Consider the following 21355-nt stretch of genomic DNA (forward strand, 5'->3'; position numbering starts at 1 on the left):
CAGTTAAGATAAATAATTTTTCTGAGTTCAGTCAACCTAAAAATAACACGTAGTCATCAGACATTTATTTTACTTTCTTTCAAATGAATTAAATTAAGTAGGTGTAACTTTGGTGCTGCTGTTAGATCGGCTCCGCAAAGGATTGTGGGATACCATTCCCTTTGCCTGTCTGGACGGATAGAGGTTTAAGTGTGGGTTTTTGACCAAACGTGTGTGAACTTAACTCAATTACTTGTTACCAACTGAAGTAATTCATTATTTATATTATCTATCTTATTCTCTCTCTCTCTCTCTCGCTCTCTCTCTCTCTCTCTCTCTCTATATATATATATATAGATATAAGGTGTAAGCTGTGCAAAGAGGCGCCTGAAACAATCCAGCACATAACTGCAGGTAAAGCATACATGTAGCGCCACAATCAAGTGGCTGGAATAATATACAGGAACATGTGTGCAGAATATGAACTGGAGTGGTTACAACAGATAACTGGAAAGACATCAGACCTCTCAGTCCAGAAAAGAACAAGAACAGCTTAGATACTGCAGGGACCTCGAGTTCTCAGGTCTCTGGTAGAGGACCCGTGCTTGGGGGAGAAACCACCCCAGGGTTACCGAGAGGTTAATTAACCAAACTCATATCACGTGTTTTGAAACCGGCATACCCAGAGTAAGCACGTTTAGGTTGACTTATGCGAGAGTTCAGGGTTAAAGTCAGGGTAGTTTAAACGTGCTTTCTGGAATACCCCCCAGAAACTGAGACCATCCTCCAGCATTGGTTACCCTCGCTGACTGGGATGAGTTAAAAGCTGCAGCCACTAAGGAGACCTCTTCTGTTAGCAAACAGAACAAAATGACAAACTAAAGTTCCATGTATCCCTTGTTCTATCCTAGGCACTTCCACATTGGGAGTGGGGTCATCTAGACCCACTAGACAGTGCTCTGAACCTTTCTTCAATGATTTGTGATCTTCACTGGTGTCCATGGATTACATGAAATCTTTCCACCTTTATCCATCTTTGTCATGGTAGGGAGAACACGTCAATGGAAGGGGGGGGGGGTCATATAAGATAGCAGAAGGATTAAAGAAAAATCTCAGTGAATTTTTTTTTTTAATCTTTCTTTTCATTTATCATTGAATACATATAAATTATTCCATTTTGTTCTCAGTAATGTGGTTAATCACAGAAAATGATGTTATTGATTTAATGGTTACCCAATGCTAATAAATATATGTACTTTTAATAAAAATGAAAAAACAGGAAATCAAAAAGTAAATATGGAAAAAAATTATGGAAATACATTTTTTTAATGCATTTTTGAGCAAAAAATAGAGAATATTGTTTTAAATCTATTTTTATTTAATAAAGCCTTTATTTTAATGATGTCATCTGTTTGTCCTCCATGGAAATGTTTGGTTAAAATTTATGCAGAAAGACACAATGACTGTACAGCCTGGGACTTAAGTGGACTCACCCATCTTCAGGGTCTCATAGAACAGATTGTAATCATTCGTGTCAGTCAGCTCGTAGTTTTTCTCCCAATATTCTCCCAAGCAGTCATCACATCGCTCCTTCCAACAATACTGATGTTTATCATCAGTGCTAGGAGGTTTGCCTTTTCCATAGCCCTCCTTTGGCCAGCTGTAAAAGATGAATGCAAAGAACCCAACCTTGTTTTTTCTTAAAGAGTTTAGAATTAAGGAGTTGGAGGGGAACACTTACGGAATGGAGATTTTGCGATCACAAAGAGTCATGTCCTTTGTTGTCATTAGTTTTCTCCACTGCTTTGTCAACCAGCTGTAAGAGATGAACACAAAGAAACCAACCCTGTTTTTACCTGAAAGAGGTTAGACTGAAGGAGTTGGGAGGAAATGCTTACGGTCTGGTGAGCTCAGCAATATTGCTGAAAAACTGCGATAGGGTCATGATGACAATCATCTGGATGAAGAGATTTGTCAAACAGCCGCTGGGGTGGCACTGTGAAAAACACACAAGTTAAAACAATGCAGTTTGAATTTCTGTTTAAACTCTGTCCTCTTACCTCCTCCAGTCTTTGTCCTGCGATTTGTAAATAGTTTCCAGGATAGCCATTTATCCTGTTGTAATATAAACATTATTTTGTTAAAATTTGGACATCACTACCTGTCATCAGCATTTGTCATTCAATTAAGTTTCACTGGCAGAATTAAAGACAAATAAATTCAGAGTAGATCTCTAAAAGCACCGGACGGAAAAGGAAAGGAGGGAAGAAGAGAGAGGGACGCTAGAGAGAGGGGGGGGTAGGGGGTGATAATAGGAGGGGAAGGGGGATAAGACCATGAAGCAGCATAAAGCAACAAGTTTACTGGTTGTTAATCATTATGGTAAGGTTCAAATGTAGTACAAAAAGGGCGGGGCCCGTCCACACACACACTCAAATGTTATAAACACACCTGCTAGCCGCAAAAATGTCCACCTGTCGACATGTACACAAAACAGATAGTGTTCACACGCATACTTATGCCTTAAAACCAACTAGTGTGAAATATTTCAGTCATTCAGTCTGTTGAGCTGACACCTGTGCTCAGGTGAGTGTTTGTTCTTCTAAAATGGATGGTGGAACGTGAAAAGAAGGAGGGAGAGTGCCCAGCCATCCCCACCCCAAGACCCCCACCGCAGCAGCAGCGGCAGCCGGAATCCCCCCAACGCCACACGGGAACCGGCAGGGAACAACCGCCGCCCGGGCGACCAAGCCCGCCACCCAGGCCAGGGCCAGCAGGGCCGCCGCAAGGTCCCCAGAGCCAGAGGCCAGGGAAGCACGGAGGTCTTTATTTCAACTTCTAAAAACATTCTAGTTTTACTTTGATAATGGGAAGCTTCACTGACACTTTACTTTAATGATTTGTTCTTTTCCTCTGGCAGCAGCGCAGTGCATTTAGTTTTTGATTTTGTTTTATAGATTTTAAATCCAACATCATTCTGCATTTTAAACGAATAAATACACTGTGCCTGTATTGTATTTTTACTACATTCTACGATATTTATAAAGATTGCAAATCAGCAATCTTTGACTTTGCCAATGTTTGTAATTTTAAGGAGCAGATTGTAAATATTCGAGAATTTGGATAACCGTTACAGCCCTAAACCTTTGGTTCTGGGAGATAAAAAAAAACCTCAACAACGAACACCTTTGACTGCTGAAATTCATGCTCTTTGTGTGCTTTTAATAGCTAAATGCAGATCTCTTCATCTCTGTTGAACACTCACACCCCCTAATTAATCACACCTGTCCAAACGCTCGTTAAAGCTCATTTCTAATAAGATAATGAAGCGTTAGAAACGGTCCAGACAATCTACTGCAGTTCAGAGTGAGCGTCCGAATGAAGATAGGTGGCTGAGGTGACTTTGATCGTGGTTGTTGGTGCCAGACGGGTTGGTCTGTGGATTTCAGAAACTGCTGATCTACTGGGATTTTCACCCACAACCATCTCTAGGGTTTACAGAGAATGGTCCAGAAAAGACAAAATATACAGAGAGCAGCAGTTGTCAGTTGTCAGTGGTCAGAAATGCCTTGTTCATGCCAAAGGTCAGAGGAGAATGGTCAGACTGGTTCCAGCTGATAGAAAGACAACAGGAACTCAAAGAACCACTGGTTCCAACCAAAGTCTGCAGAAGAGCATCTCTGAACGCACAACGCGTCCAACCTGAAGGCAGATGGACTACAGCAGCAGAAGACCACACCGGGTACCACTGCTGTCAGCTAAGAATAGGAAACTGAGGCTACAATTCCCACAGACTCACCAAAACTGGACCATAGAAGATGGAAAAACATTGTCTGGTCTGATGAGTCTCCATTTCTGCTGCCACTTTCAGATGGTAGGGTCAGAATATGGGGTAAACAACAACATCAAAGCATGGATCCATTCTGCTTTGTATTAACAGTTTAGTCTGGTGGTGGTGTCATAGTGTGGGGGATATTACCTTGGCACACTTTTGGGCCCTTAGTATCAACTGACCATGATTACAATCCACAACCGCTGACCATCGATTCCTTCTGATCACAGTGTACTCATCTTCTGATGCTACTTCCAGCAGGATAAGGTGCCATATCATAAAGCTGGAATCATCTCAGACTGACAATGAGTTTACTGGACTCAAATGGTCTCCACAGTCACCAGATCTCCACCCAATAGATCACCTTTGTAAAGTGGGGAAACGGGAGATTGGTATCATGGATGTGCAGCCGAAGAATCTGCAGCAACTGTGTAATGCTATCATGCCAAAATGGACCAAACTCTCTGAGGAATACTTCCAGTACCTTGTTGAATTGATTCCACCAAGAATTAAGGTGGTTCTAAAGGCAAAAGGGGGTCCAACTCGGTACTAGCAAGGCGGACCTAATTAAGAGCCCAGTGAGTGTATTTCCTTAATGAGAGAACAAAAATCACAGCATAATCAGCATTCATAGTGGATCCTTAAATATTTTGTAATCTTATGTAATAATTTTAAACTTCTGGTCACTAGCCTATTTAGTTCTTTCTGTGACAAAGTTGCTACGTACACCTTGGGTCTTGTCTGGTTTGGGCGGCCATGGTGCAGCCCAAACCAGCAGCAGCATTTCAGGTGACTACCTCTTGAAGCTCATCGGGAGAAAGCCAAGAGTGTGCAAAGCAGTTATCAAATCAAAATGTGGCTACTATGAAGAACCTACAATAAGACATGTTTTCAGTTGTTTCACACTTTTTTGTTATGTATATAATTCCACACGTGTTAATTCACAATTATGATGCCTTCAGTGTGAATCTACAATTTTCATAGTTATGAAAATAAAGAAAACTCTTTGAATGAGAAGGCGTGTCCAAAAGTCTACCAGCCAAATTTTCCCCTGGAAGAATAATTTCAGCGATGTATTTGGAAGCATAACACTTGTTCCCTTTATTTGTAAAGTTTCAGTTGATGATAATTCTCTTGCGAAAACAAAACACAAATATTAATTGAAAGTGTTGTTTTATGTCAGGTCTTATAACATTACAGAAATGAAATGTTATTTTAACAAAAGACACTTCTGAACTCTGAACCTTTTCATGAAAACAAACTTTTCTTCAAAGCCCTAATGTTTTATAAGAATTATTATAAAACAGTATTATAAGAATTGATAAATAAATAAATACCTTAAATTATTTTTTGTTGTCATAAAAAACATGCATATATTGAAAGTTGTGAGTTTGTAGTTGTGAGTTTAAATAATTTCAAACGGAATGGCATGAAGCAACAGGTGAGTGGATGTTTGAGTTGGCTGAGGTCAGTGTGAGTTTGAGCCCCCCTTCAGAGATGATGAGCAATGATACACCTGCAGCTGAGATCGTTTCTCTACCCACCAAATTGACTTTTTCTCGCATGAGGTGGGCGGGTGTTAATATAAATATATATATATAAATATATATAAATATATGTGTATTTATATATATTTATATATTAAGATCTGCCCACATCATGTGTGAAACACTTCAATTATATATATGTGGTAAACACAAAAATAAGCCTGTTGGTTTTAAATGCACAACTTAAATTTAAGTATATAAAAAATATATATATATTTTTTATTAAATGTGAAACGCACAATTTTGTCTTATGTTTAATTTTGGAATTTAACAAATGCAGAACGGAAGGAACAAAACTGATGCGGACAGTTGTGTGCTGGGTTGTTTCTGACGGTGGGTTTGTGCATGAGCACCTCAGACGCAATCTGGACGACGACAGAGAAGCATCCTGTGTTCATTGCTGTGGCATTTTCTTCTGTTCTCAACAGGTTGGTGTACCATAAATATGTTCTTTTGATCACTTGATTTGACATAAAATTAGTATATATTATTTATGAGTACTTTGAAAGAAAAAGGGAAATATAAAGAAACTTTACGGAGCGGACGGCAACTTGAAAGACATCTGGCTTAACTGCCGCTGCGAAACCGTTACACTGTGATTCTGGCGCGTCTTTGCCCTGAGCGCTGCCTGGCAGGCACCGTGTTTTGCTAACAACGTCTTTTGCTAACAATATGCCCCGTGTAAGAACTTGCAGGCAAAATGTTAAAACACAGTTTTTCAAGGATTTTGATGTGGTTTGAGTTTATGTGAAGAATATTTATTGAGTTTAAATCAGAAAAGTATTATATTGAAATTGATTTAAGCTGTCCAGACTGAACATGTTAATGTTATTGAATGCAGAATGTTGCTTCTAATTTTGTGCATCATAAAATGATGGGACTCAATGGTCAGACACTGGCTGATAAGGTGTATTTGTATATATGTTTATGTAAAGATTAGAGATAATACACCTGGAGAATTGAAAGATTTTATTTAATATTGAACTGGTATGTAATGATTGTATAAAGACTGCAGTTTTGAAAATGCTGAATGAAAACTGGGTGCATATGAACAAAGGGTTTTATGTTAAGTGACTGTAAATAAACAGACGCAATCTGGACGACGACAGAGAAGCATCCTGTGTTCATTGCTGTGGCATTTTCTTCTGTTCTCAACAGAAAATCTATTTTGTTGCTTTGACGCCACTCCTGGTGTCGGTAACAAATTGTGGGGGCTCGTCCGGGATCTCTCTCCGGCGCCACTCAAGTGTCCAGGGGAGCAGATCCAGTAACAAAAGAACCAAAGCTGAGGTGCCGCAACGTGACTACAGCCGAAGTGACAGCAAGTGAACGTCCACGAGGGAAGATTGAAGCCAGAAAGGACCCTTTCTTCCAAGGGAGCCACACTGCTGTTAACCAAGAGCAAAAGAAGTCATGTCTGCGCCACGTAAAGAACTCACATGGAGCATCAAGAAGAGCCTGTACCAGCTCACCTGTGATGAAGTTTACCAGCTTGCTATGGAGGTGTCCAGAGACTTCCAGGAAGCAGTTAACTTTGACTCATCTGATGAAGAAGGATGTGTTGAGTATATCCTTCAATATATGAAGTCCAATGCATTGCTTGACACTGAAGATGAAGGGATGAGTCATTTGTTAGCACTAAATGATCTTGTAAGCAACATTATTGAGAATCGTGACTTGATGGTTATCAGGGGTAGTTTAACGCAAGGGGAAGAGAATGTCACAGCTGCATCAGCTAGGACATTAGCTCAGGCTGATGGTAATGTGACAAAACCAGCTCCACTACCCACTGTCTCCATACCAAGAGTGACTCCACCAACCAACAACACAAATTCTTCCACTCAAGACATAGAACAGCTGCAAGCAATACATGAAGAATTAGGGAAAAAGCTGCAAAGTTACAAACATGGAGCCAGACAGTACGATCCACAGGAGACATCAGTTCCTCATCTGAGAAACCAAGTTACAGCACAAGGTGACACAGAGAAGGTGGTATGCTTGAAGGATCTGCCCTTCCTCCAGCGCAGAGAATTCAAAGTGCATGGTGGGCAGATAGGAGACCAGAACTCTGACATCACCTACAATAACATATGTAAACAACTGGATGAGGGGATCAAAGAGGGCTTCACAGAGACTGAAGTGATTCGGGGGGCTTTGAGAATAGTCAAGCCAGGAGCCTTTAGGGACATGCTAACCAACAAAGAGGAGATGGCGCTTTGTGAGCTCAAGGGGTTCCTTAGATCGCATCTTGGTGAAAAGGCAAGCACAGAATTATTTCAGGAGCTTGTATGTGCAAAACAACATGAGCATGAACCTCCTCAGCAATTCCTATACCGCATGATTGGGCTCAAACAAAAAATACTGTTCCAGTCCAAACAAGGCAACTCAGATATATGCTATGATCCAAAAACAATCCAGGGAGTCTTTCTGCACACGGTCTACCAGGGCTTAGGGTCAAAACACACAGACATAAGACAGCAACTGAGACCACTCCTTTCTAGGAGTCAAGTGACTGATGAAGAAATTCTTTCACAAGTAATGAAAATTATTGCAGATGAAAATGAACATCAGCGTAGATTGGGCTACACTTCCAGACAAAAGCCTGCACACATGCACAGTGTAAGGGTAGGTGATGAGAATCATGCCATGATGGAAAAAGACCACCAGGCCATCCAAAAACTCAGTGCACAGGTTGAAGCACTAACAACCATGGTTGCTGCTTTAATGGACCAGAAAACAACAAAAAACCATGCAGCCTCTGCACAGGGCCTATCTTCCCAAACGCTGGGCCAACCCCACACACAGTGCCCTCCTTCAGCCAGTAGAACAGCTGTCTCTCAAAATCTTCTTCCTCCCCAAAGAAAGGAAAAGCCCTTCTGCTGTATGAACTGTATACAACAAGGTTTAGAAGATTGCAGTCACTGTTTTGTTTGTGGAGAGCCAGGCCACAGGGCTATTGGTTGCCTAAAAAGAACAAAGAAGCCTTTAAACTAGGAGCGGTCTCCGTGGAGGGACAACAAGAGGCCGTTTCACAACACAAGTCCCACAGTACCACCCCAAGAAGTAACCGCACTCACTCAAGCAGAAAAAAAAAAGTAAAAGACTAGGCAGAGGCAACCCCTCAGAAGAAGCTAAAACTCTTCAGAACGTCTCTCGCACAGTACCACTCATTGGAAAAAAATGCCTGCTCACTTGTTTCATCAATGGCTTTGCAACAACTACACTATTTGATTCTGGATCTCAAGTAAGCATAATAGATGGGGCTTGGAGAGAGATGTTTGTTCCAAACCACTTTGTGCGGCCACTAAAAGAGCTTCTCGATCCAGGTGACAGCCTTGACCTGGTTGCTGCAAATGGACAATCAATCCCCTATGATGGATGGGTGGAGCTTACAGTCAACCTTATGGGGAATGAAAATCCAAACCTTGCTATACAGGTCCCCTTTTTGGTCAGTCAGCTCCCTCTGCCCCAGCCTCTATTAGGTGCTAATGTTCTCCAAGCTATGATTAACTTACAAGAGTATCCTGCTGAAGCACATGCTATGGTTTTTGAGCTGCTCAGAAAAACATTGGGTGCTGAAGAAGAACAAGTTGAAGCAATGGTGAACTTTATTCAGCTGAAAGAGACACCAGACTCCATGGCAACAGTGAGAGTTGGAAAAGATGACGTTATCATAGCAGCTGGAAGAACTGTATATGTAAAGTGCAGGGTACCTCCCAACTTTGACACCTCTGATCCTTTTGTTCTGTATGAACCAACAGACAATGACACAACACTGGATCAACTGAGTGTCGGAGAGAGCCTTTTAAAAGTCAACGAAAGTAAAACCCCTCTTCTTTTTGTGCCAGTCTCCAACCACACCAAACAGGATATCACTCTTCCTAGAAGACACCCAATAGGATTCATCCAACACATCAGCAAAGTTATTGAGACAGGAGATGCAAAGGCACAACAAGTTGAAATATCAAAACCAACAAGCCCGGCTGAAGTCAACAATGTCAACGCCCCTGTCACATCCTTAGTTGAGCTATGGCAACCACCTGTTGACCTCAGTCACCTCAACCCAGAACAGCAACAGATTGTTGAGAAAATGCTGTATGAAGAGAGTACGGCTTTCGCCAAAGACAGCACTGATATTGGGTGCATTCCATCCCTCCAAATGCCCATTAGACTCACAGATGACATCCCCGTGCAAAGAGCGTACTCTTCAGTCCCAAAACCACTCTATAAAGAGGTAAAAGAATACATCCAGGAACTGCTATTGAAAGGGTGGATTATTAAGTCACAGTCTCCATATGCTGCACCTATTGTATGTGTCAGAAAAAAGGATGGATCGTTGCGACTCTGCATTGACTACCGTCTCCTCAACAAAAAGACAGTGCCAGACAAACACCCTCTTCCACGCATACAAGACTTGATCGATTCACTCGGAGGCTTTAGCTGGTTTTCTATCTTAGATCAAGGCAAAGCTTATCATCAAGGTTTCATCTCCGAAGGCTCAAGACATCTGACTGCCTTCACTACACCCTGGGGATTATACGAGTGGATCAGGATCCCATTTGGATTATCAAACGCACCAGCAGCATTTCAGAGAAGCATGGAAGAGATGCTACAAGACCTGAGGGACGAATGTTGCATTCCTTATTTAGATGATGTTCTTTGCTTTTCCAGATCATTTGAGGAACATGTTGAGTCTCTGCGCCATGTACTCCGAGCATTGAAACGTCATGGGGTAAAGCTGAGACCGGAAAAGTGTGAGTTTTTCCGCAAAGAAGTCAGGTATGTGGGTCGCCTTGTTTCCTCAGATGGGGTGAGAGTGGATCCAAAGGACATTGAAGCAGTGCAGGCCTTGAAAGAGAAGGCACCACGAACAGTAGGAGATGTTAGAAGACTGTTGGGCTTCCTTAGCTATTACAGGTCATATGTCCAAGATTTTTCTAGAATAGCAAGACCGCTGTATGAATTGCTACAGAAAAACCCCAGTGTCCTGCAAACAAAGTCTCAGAGAAAGAACAACAAAGGTCCGCAATTATCCTCTTCTACCCCAGTGGAATGGAAGATTGAACACCAACAGATCCTTGAACATCTAATCAATATCCTGACCAATCCACCTGTCTTAGCCTACCCAGACTTTGACCAACCTTTCACACTTCATACAGATGCCTCTCAAAATGGCCTTGGAGCTGTGCTTTACCAAAACCAAAATGGGAAAATGAGAGTGATTGGGTATGGGTCCCGTACATTAACACCAGCAGAGCAGAGCTACCACCTTCACAGTGGTAAGCTTGAGTTTTTAGCTTTGAAGTGGGCAGTGTGTGAGAAATTTAGAGACTACCTCTTTTATGCCCCCCATTTCACTGTCTATACTGACAACAACCCTTTGACATATGTGATGGGCACCGCCAAACTTAATGCAGTTGGTCATAGGTGGGTGGGGCAATTAGCAGATTTTAACTTTGACATACGCTACAAACTAGGAAAGCTGAATGTTGATGCTGATGTTCTCTCACGCTGTCCTCTAGATATTAACACCTATATGAGTCAGTGTTCGGAGAGACTTTCTGAGGAGGCAGTGGGTGCCAGCTGGGATGGTAGCAGGACAGCCCAGCAGAATGATGTGGCATGGGTGGCCTCCCTTAGCATCACATCCGAACAACCAACTCACACAAAGTCTTTTCCTGTGATAGACCATGAGGAACTGGTGAGAGAACAACAGAGGGACCCTGTAATCAGAAAGATTCTGGAGTTGAAGAAAAATTTCACCGAACTAACAGAGGAAAAACGCAGATCTTTGGACACAAACACAAGAAAGCTCTCTAGAGAGTGGAGCAAGCTCCATGTGGAAAATGATCTGTTGTACAGGAAAACCCAAGGACGGAAACAGTTAGTGTTGCCAGACACCTACAAGCAGGTTGCACTGACACACTTGCACGACAATATGGGACATATTGGCGTAGAGAGGGTTTTAAGCCTGGTAAGAGAGCGATTCTTCTGGCCATTTATGAAAAGGGATGTGGAAGATTATGTAACTCGCAGATGTCGCTGCATTAAACAGAAGAAACCCGCTGTCCCTGAAAGAGCACCCATGGGGAGCATCACATCTAGCTCGCCACTAGAGCTAGTGTGTATTGATTTTCTACACTTAGAGGCCAGTCGAGGCGGATATGAGTATGTCCTGGTAGTAGTTGATCATTTCACCAGGTTTGCCCAAGCCTATCCCACTAAAAACAAGGCTGGGAGAACTGCTGCCGACAAGATTTTCAATGACTTTGTCCCCCGTTTTGGATATCCACATAAACTCCACCATGACCAGGGTAGAGAGTTTGAGAATGAACTCTATAGAACTCTCAGACAGTTTGCTGGTGTGAACCACTCAAGAACCTCACCTTACCACCCCCAGGGTAATCCTGCTGAGAGGTTTAATCGAACTTTATTGCAGATGCTCCGCACACTGGGTGAGAAAGAAAAAGAAAATTGGAAAGATCACTTACCCCACATTGTGCATGCATACAATTGCTCCAAACATGAATCAACAGGGTTCTCCCCATACTATCTGCTTTACGGCCGACACCCTCGACTCCCAGTGGACCTCATTTTTGGATTGGTTGGAGAAGACAAAGCCCAAACAGGCACAGACTATGCAGACAAGTGGGCAGAGAAGATGATTGAAGCATATAAAATAGCCAGCACTAATAGCCAACAATCGAGTGCCAAAGGAAAGCGCTATTATGACAAGAAAAATAGAGGTGTTACTCTTCAGCCAGGGGACAGAGTACTTGTACGCAATGTAGCACAACGTGGAGGACCATGTAAGTTGAAGCCCTACTGGGAGAAGACCATTTATGTTGTCAGAGAACAACTAGGTGACAACCCAGTCTATAAAGTAAGTCCTGAAACAAACAGCCATCCCATTCGAACTCTACACCGAAATCTGTTGCTCCAGGTGAACGACTTACCTTTTGAACAACCACCACCACAAAAAGCCCATGCTAAGGCGAAAAGGTCAAAAAGGCTCTTGTTAACACCAACACAGTTCCAGTCACATAACTCAAATGAGTCTGATGAGGAAGAAGAGGAACCGACTTACTGGCTGAGATTTCCAAGGGAAACACAGAGGATAGCTGATTGTTTGGTTGATCAACCAGCTTACTATAATGAACCAATATTGTGTGAAAATGATAACGCTGACTTTGAAGAATCGGAACCAGCTGAACTTGTATCTGAGAGGAATAGTTTCACTGTAGGAGAACAGACGAGGCAGAATGAAAGTCTGCCATTCATAGACCAGCCTTTGCAACAAGATGACAATGTTCCTCAGATCGATGAGGAAGAAGATATCCAAAGTCACTCATCACCCGTCTTGAGGAAATCTACCAGAAATAGGCGCCCTGGTCAGATATTCACCTACAACACCCTTGGCCAGCCATCCTATCAACCTTGTGCTGTCATCAATGCAGTAGCAACTCAACTAACACCCTACAATTACCATTTCCCACAAACACATTTCTATTCAGTTCAGCCTAGTACTTTCACCTCACAAACATACCCAACGTTTTACCATCCAGTCTACTGCTTTTAGTTTGAATATACATGGTTTTTTTTTATTTTGAATGTTTCATGGTTCTAAAGAGTTTTGAAAAAAAAAGTTAATCCAAGTTGAGGCCATGTGCAAGTGTCGGGAGCCACTTTTGTTTGTAGGGGAGTGTGTGGTAAACACAAAAATAAGCCTGTTGGTTTTAAATGCACAACTTAAATTTAAGTATCTAAAAAATATATATATATTTTTTATTAAATGTGAAACGCACAATTTTGTCTTATGTTTAATTTTGGAATTTAACAAATGCAGAACGGAAGGAACAAAACTGATGCGGACAGTTGTGTGCTGGGTTGTTTCTGACGGTGGGTTTGTGCATGAGCACCTCAGACGCAATCTGGACGACGACAGAGAAGCATCCTGTGTTCATTGCTGTGGCATTTTCTTCTGTTCTCAACAGGTTGGTGTACCATAAATATGTTCTTTTGATCACTTGATTTGACATAAAATTAGTATATATTATTTATGAGTACTTTGAAAGAAAAAGGGAAATATAAAGAAACTTTACGGAGCGGACGGCAACTTGAAAGACATCTGGCTTAACTGCCGCTGCGAAACCGTTACACTGTGATTCTGGCGCGTCTTTGCCCTGAGCGCTGCCTGGCAGGCACCGTGTTTTGCTAACAACGTCTTTTGCTAACAATATGCCCCGTGTAAGAACTTGCAGGCAAAATGTTAAAACACAGTTTTTCAAGGATTTTGATGTGGTTTGAGTTTATGTGAAGAATATTTATTGAGTTTAAATCAGAAAAGTATTATATTGAAATTGATTTAAGCTGTCCAGACTGAACATGTTAATGTTATTGAATGCAGAATGTTGCTTCTAATTTTGTGCATCATAAAATGATGGGACTCAATGGTCAGACACTGGCTGATAAGGTGTATTTGTATATATGTTTATGTAAAGATTAGAGATAATACACCTGGAGAATTGAAAGATTTTATTTAATATTGAACTGGTATGTAATGATTGTATAAAGACTGCAGTTTTGAAAATGCTGAATGAAAACTGGGTGCATATGAACAAAGGGTTTTATGTTAAGTGACTGTAAATAAACAGACGCAATCTGGACGACGACAGAGAAGCATCCTGTGTTCATTGCTGTGGCATTTTCTTCTGTTCTCAACAGAAAATCTATTTTGTTGCTTTGACGCCACTCCTGGTGTCGGTAACATATACACATTTTTTAATCCTTAGATTTCATTTTTAAACATTGCCAATTGTTTGTTGTTTCTTTGTTTTTTTTACACATTTAGGAAATTATTTTAATATATTTTATTTTCATTTTGTTAAATTTTACTAAATAATTTTTGATCATCTACTATCCAATTTTTTAAAAATATTTTAGTTCTGTTCTGTGCAAAGATCTCATTTTTCTAAACTAATTTTGAGGTTAGTTAGTTTTTGAAATTTGTAACGTTTCTGCAGATGGGATTCAACATTTTTTTTTGTATTACAAGACAAGTTCAACCAGAGCTTTAGCGCCTATATTTACATTCCTTTGACTACTTTAGACAAAGGCAGCTTTGCACTGTTAGCCACACTTCACATTAGTATGTGAACTGTGTTGCATATAGGTGCAAAGCCAATATAAACAGCCGCTTTTTCTTCACACCAGAATCACCTGATACATGCTGATCGTGTAAACCAGGGCTGCTCATTACGTCGATCGCGATCGACCTTCAGGGACATGAAAGCAGATCGCAGGCCAGCAAAGATTTAAAAGAAAAATTTTACTTCTTAAAAATCCACCAGCCAATCAAAATCCTCACTGAGAAGTACAGGACTTTATTGACATGCAGAACGCCCAGTCGGACGTCTTCTAATACGCCGTCACTGCAGATGCGTGTTTAAATTCACTGAGCGCAAATTCTGGATGTCATCAGTACATAAACAATAATGTTCAAATAAACATGTAACTAATAATCATAACTAACAAACATTTTATAATAGAATTAGATAGATAGAGATAGAGATAGAGATAGAGATATAGATAGAGAGAGAGAGAGATAGATAGATAGAGAGATAGAGATAGAGATAGATAGATAGATAGATAGATAGATAGATAGATAGAGATAGAGATAGAGAGAAAGATAGAGAGATAGATAGATAGATAGATAGATAGATAGATAGATAGATAGATAGATAGATAGATAGATAGATTGATATTGTCGATTCAAAAGTTGCTCACACGCCAAAAAAGTGTGAGCACCCCTGGTGTAAACAGTTAAAGAGTTATGGTAAGTCAAGGAGCGTGTGTTATTAAGTGTCACCATGCAACAACATTTTTGTTATTAAAGGGCTAAAAATTATCTTATTTTTATTTCGGTAAAAAAATAGTAATCACTGGTTCAGGGTATTGGTTTTGTTAATGATGTTATCCTCTGACTATGATGACATCAAAAGGCGGAGTCATACCTGCCGAGGAAGAAGGCAATGTAAAAGAGAGAGGAGAACAAGGTGAAGAACTGGAAGGTGAACATCATGATGGTGAAGGTATTCTCTCTGTCAGAACGGGACTTTGATTTGCCTGGAAAATAAAGGAAAAAATTGAAAAACAGTCTGATGATCTGAAAATAAAAGATAATTAAAGCTGTAAGTGGTATTGAGCAACTCTCACTGTTTACTGCTTCCCACAGCACCCAGCCTAGCCCCTCACTTTGCCCTGTAACTGCTCCAGTAAACATCTTGCTTCACAAAACCTTTTTTTAGGCCCTAAACCTTAATTTGGTGCCCTTTTCTTGATGTCGTACTGACACTTTAATGAGGTCAAAGGAAGGCATCTAACTTCCTGTGAGGCCATATGCGGGTGAGCGTAGTACAGTGCTTGATCGGTCGTCGACCTCTTACCTAACTTAAGTGCTATCTGGTTCACATTCATATTCACTGTTCACATTCATATTCTTTAGAAAATATCTTTTGTATACTAGTGAATAAAATACTGTGTTAAGCGCTTGCTGTCCATGCTACTAAGCTTGCAACGTAATTGCTTCTTCTTGGCTAAAAACTGCTAGCCTTAGCTTAGCACTTAGCATGGCTGCTACCTCTTCTTGTCTTTTCTCAGGGACACACCCGCTGAACTATCAACTCTGGTCATTGGCTCTTCTATAGCCACGGTGTTGTTCCTTTTAGGAACATTTCTGCTAGCCTTAGTCCTGTAACCTGTGTAGAGGTGAACAGGGGTTCCATAATATTTTTTATGATCTTTTCATTATGCATTACAGGGGTTTTATTATATTTTCTATGTTCTTGTTATTATGCATTTAATGGATTCTATATATGCATGTATATTGTACTGCAGAAATATGCTTGATTCCTGCCCTCAGTAGCAGATAATATGTGACGAGGTCACCAGTAGGCCTGTTTTTGACTTGTGGTCTCTTGTACTGGAGTGTTTATGGAGCCACAACACCTGCAATGCAGACTAGACAAAAACACATCATTCTAATGACGTATTTTGTATGTTTTCATCTTCCCTTACTGAATAATAAAAAAGCCTTTTTGCCTTGAGGACAGAGAGAGCGGACAGCCACAGAGCTTAACAGGTCGTGTTTTTCCACCTCTCCCCTTTTGCAAAAGGTTTGAAAATTCATGCAGACTCTTGTGTGTCTTTTCGTTTCCCAACTGCACATTTCATTTTTGGATGTCCTGAACCATCTGAATCTGCGAAGGCCGGACGGGAGACCAACACCTGACAACCCAGAGACGAGACCCGGACACAGAGCAGCAGTGTAAAACTCTCCTCTGAGCCTCCCTTAGGGTTAGTGCTGGTCCAAAACCCATGCAGGGAAAGTCAAGCAGGTCCTAGCTTTAGTTTACAGTCAGTGGCGCCTCCAGAAATATTTCACGGAGGTGGCCGGTAGGGGGCTGCAGAAGAGTTGAATGAAGCGTTGATTACGGGAGGGGAAGTTGAGCAAGCTGTGGGAAAGTTGAAAGTAGGAAAGGCTGCAGGTGTGGATGGGTGTGCTGTGGAATGCCTGAAGTGTGGTGGAGCGATCGTGATTGAGTGGTTGGTGAGATTGTTGAATGTGTGTTTTGCAAGTGGGCAGGTGCCGCTTGATTGGATGAGTGCGTGTGTGGTTCCCCTGTACAAGGGTAAGGGTGATAAGTATGAATGTGGTAATCTTAGGGGTATTAGTCTGTTGAGTGTTGTAGGCAAAGTGTATGGGAGAGTGCTGATTAATAGGGTAGTGGAGGGGACTGAGTGTATGATTGGTGAAGAGCAGTGTGGTTTCAGGAGAGGTAGAGGGTGTGTGGATCAGGTGTTTGTTGTGAGACAGGTGTGTGAAAAGTTTTTGGCTAAGGGGAGGGAGGTGCTTTGGGCATTCATGGATTTAGAGAAGGCGTATGATAGGATTGATAGAGAGGCGTTGTGGGTTGTGTTGAGTATGTATGGTATTGATGGTAGATTGTTGGAGGGTGTGAAGAGTTTTTATAGAAACAGTAGAGCGTGTGTGAGAATGGGAAATAGCATGGGTGAGTGGTTTCCTGTGAGGGTTGGTCTGCGTCAGGGATGCGTGATGTCTCCGTGGTTGTTTAACGTGTATATGGATGGTGTGGTAAAAGAGGTGAATGAAAGGGTGTCGGGTACGGGTGTGAGCATGATAAATACTGTGAGTGTGAATGTGAATCAGTTGCTGTTTGCAGATGATACTGCACTAGTGGCTGACTCAGAAGAGAACTTGGCACGTCTGGTTGAGGAGTTGGGAAGGGTGTGCGACAGAAGGAAGTTGAGAGTGAATGTGGAAAAGAGTAAGGTGATGAGGTGTACGAGGTTAAAGGGTGAACCTAGATTGAATGGGGCATTAAATGGGGAGTTGTTGGAGGAGGTAGAGTGTTTTCAGTATTTGTGGTCGTGTGTCTGTGTGGATGGTGGAATAGGGGGAGAGGTAGAGTTTAGAATGAACGAAGTACGAAAGATATGGGGGGGAATGAAGAGAGTGTTTGAATGTAGTTCACTGGGAAAGGATGCAAAAAGGAGATTGTATGAGGGTATGGTGGTGCCTGCAGCGTTATATGGGGCTGAAACATGGAGTCTGAAAGTGGTGGAAAAGAGGAAGCTGAATGTAGTTGAGATCAGATGTTTGAGGAGAATGTGTGGTGTGACGCGTATGGATCATGTGAGAAATGAAGTTATCCGAGAGAGAACTGGTGTGATGCGAGAGTTGGTGTATAGAGCAGAGCAAAAGGCACTGGGATGGTTTGGACATGTTGAAAGAATGGAAAGGGAGCGTTTGGTGAAAAGGGTGTACGAATCTGATGTGAGTGGAGTGAGAATGAGAGGAAGACCACGAATGGGATGGACAGAGGGTGTAAAAAGAGCGCTAAATGCAAGAGGGATGACTGTGGTGCAGGGGAGAGAGGCTGCTCAGGACAGGGATGGGTGGAGAGAGTTTGTGTATGAATGAATGGATGGGTGTGGTAGAGGTCTGGTCTTGGGATGAAGCGGCAAGGGGAAAGCAGCCTTGGCTGAGGCCCTGCTGTGGAGGTGCCCACACTGGGCTGTGCAGTTGACCCTGGTGCAGTGTGGTGTGGCTTAGACCAGGCCTTAGACCAGTCTCACACACGCACACACACACGCACACACACTGAAGGAGGAGGGTTTGGGGAAGAGAAGGAGGGAGTTAAAATGGTGTGCCCTGTCTAGGCTACCCCACCTTGGTGGGACATAGCCTGGGTATACAGATAGATAGATAGAAAAAGCTTCAAAAAACACATCAGCTGAGGAGGAGTTTAGGAAGCGAGAACGAATTTCTCTGCGCGCAGGCTGCAGCAACAGAGGGAAAGACAAGTTAAAAAAAATACAGTGATCAGAAATAAATGTGGAGGCACCAGTGAAGATCACAAATCATTGAAGAAAAAAGGTTCAGAGTACTGTCTAGTGGGTCTAGATGACCCAACTCCCAATCTTAAATGGCCTAGGATAGCACAAGGGTTAAAAACAGACTGTTTGGTCCAGGTGGGTGGTAGACAATGGCACAATGTAGAGGCGTCTTGTCTCCAACTTTGATCAGCTGCAGCTCGAACGATGAAAACTGTCCGATGTTCGAGGAGCGACAAACGAGATGCATCCGGAAGACCGCAGCCACGCCCCCTCCACGTCCCGATGGCCGGGGCCGACCGATGAAGGAGTACCCAGCCGGGAAAAGTTCGATAAGAGACGAGTAGTCAGAATTCCGTTGCCAGGTTTCAGTCAAAAACACTTCCCATGAGTCTTAGTGGCCATGGGCGGGGCTAAGTCCCAGGTCCCCTCAACATTGTATACAAAATGGCTGAAGCCCTGTTTAAACTGCAGCTAAAAGCTACGCGGATTGATGGATTTTTAGATGCTGTTATATGACTGAAAAAATTAAAAATAAATCAGAAACTAACTTACATTTGCTCCACCTGCATTTTTTAAACACACACTAAGTGTTTGCTTAAGCCGTCTCTTCACTAGCCCGCGTGTAGGAAAGAGGAAAGCAGAGCTACAGAAGGACAAGGAGGGGGTCAGTATGAAGGTAAATGCTCATTACAAATTACTTTTACACACAGATGCAGATTTTTGGTGTGCAAGTTCTCACATTCTATTTTACAAGTTCTCACATAAAATCTACAAGTGCGTTCTTTTTGGAGCATATTTACCTTCATAGGTCAGGTGCTGAGCGCAAGTGAGTGTGTGAGCATTCAGTTTGTGCTACCCAGTTAGGGAGAACAGTAAAAAAAAAGGTTTCCTCTAAAAGACCAGAGACTGATTCTTTTATTAACCCACTCTGGAGGCTCTGAGGGTCTGAACGGGGCGTTAACATGCCTGTTCCTCCGTAAATCCCCCAAAACTGAGACCGCGCCCAATGACCCGGTGCGCCCTATGGTAGTGAAATATGGTAAATGTATTTTTTACGTCTGCCTGTTGTTTAGTTGGTGTCAGTATTTGACATGAGGACAGCAGGTAATGCAGCAAAACAACTGCACTTTTGGAGATCATAAATAAACAATAGATTATTTGTTTATTAATGGATTTAGTTTTTTTTGGAGGATTTTTACCGTTGGTGTAGCAAAAAATTAGTCAAATACCAAAAATTTTTGGAGTAATCCCATTGATGAGTTCTATGATTTAGTTTTTAATGTTTTAAAAGATCTAAAAACGATATTCAAAATAACAGGTTTTTAACAAAATCGAATCCCTCTGATCCGTTTCACAAAGACACAGGACATGACACACCAGCAGAAATGAACTTATTGAAATGAACCCAAGCACTAAAGGGTTCACCTTTTTTTCTCCAGTTCACCACTCACACTCCTGTTTAGGCTATTTATTAATCAGTAACTCTCTTTTAAAAAATATTCAAAGCTCCAATATCCATCCAATTATTATCAGTGATCATGCACCAGTCTCTGTAAACATTTCTAGGGAAATATCCACACCCTCTGGTACAACCTGGAGGTTTAATACGTCTCTGTTAAAGGACCAGGAATTTCTTGAATTCTTTAAAAAAGAGTGGGCAACCTTCTTAGACTTCAACAATACTCCAGACATCCCACCGTGCGTTCTTTGGGAAACAGCAAAGGCAGTCATGAGAGGGAAAATCATTTCTTATTCAACGCACAAAAAACGCAAAGAGAAAGCAGATTTATTAGAATTAGAAAATAAAATCAAAACCCTGGAGACTGCTTATGCTGCTTCTGCACAGGAACACATTCTGGGAGATCTGAAAAATTTAAAGCTGCAGTTAAATGACATCATTAATAAACGAACACAATTTCAAATACAAAGGCTACGACTTGAAAGATTTGAAAACTCTAATAAATCTGGCAAATTTCTGGCTAATCAGCTTAAAATTAACAGAGAAAAATCATCAATCACCTCTATTACGGACCAAACAGGAAATGTCACTCATGACCCGGTCAAGATTAATAACGCATTTGAAAACTTTTATAAAAACTTGTACACACCGCAGATCAATCCGTCAGAACAAAGTATTGACTCATTTCTTAATAATGTAAACCTACCCAGGCTAAATGAGGATCAAATCACAAACTTAGATTCTCCGCTCTCGTTGTCTGAACTTCATGAAGCTCTGTCACTTATGCCTAATGGTAAAGCACCAGGGCCTGACGGCTTTCCTGCTGAGTTTTATAAAGAATTCTGGGAACAACTGGCACCAACATTTTATAAAACGGTCACATCTATTAATGAGAGCCAATCAATGCCACCTAACATGAACTCAGCCAACATAATTTTTCTTCTAAAGCCAGACAAAGATCCCACTAGTCCTTCAAGCTATCGCCCTATTTCTCTAATCAATGCAGATGTAAAAATTATCTGCAAAGCACTAGCACAGAGAATAGAAAAAATCACTCCTCACATAATTCACTTCGACCAGACTGGATTCATCAAAGGCAGACACTCTGATGATAATGTC

General features: G+C 41.6%; 1 protein-coding gene across 1 annotated transcript in view; it reads right to left on the reverse strand.

The window, feature by feature from the left end:
• LOC105358663 (anoctamin-9-like) overlaps positions 1 to 21355 on the reverse strand; it is a 113755-nt gene that overhangs the window by 51162 nt on the left and 41238 nt on the right. Inside the window, exons 9-13 of the mRNA XM_011494323.3 lie at positions 15372 to 15483; positions 2040 to 2094; positions 1878 to 1975; positions 1721 to 1795; positions 1473 to 1639 (exon numbers count right to left, since the gene is read on the reverse strand). Coding sequence (XP_011492625.2) covers positions 1473 to 1639; positions 1721 to 1795; positions 1878 to 1975; positions 2040 to 2094; positions 15372 to 15483 — 507 coding nt within the window. The remainder of the gene's footprint in view (positions 1 to 1472; positions 1640 to 1720; positions 1796 to 1877; positions 1976 to 2039; positions 2095 to 15371; positions 15484 to 21355) is intronic.

Source organism: Oryzias latipes, chromosome 3 (genome assembly GCF_002234675.1).
Source record: "Oryzias latipes chromosome 3, ASM223467v1".
In the NCBI taxonomy this organism is placed as follows: domain Eukaryota; kingdom Metazoa; phylum Chordata; class Actinopteri; order Beloniformes; family Adrianichthyidae; genus Oryzias; species Oryzias latipes.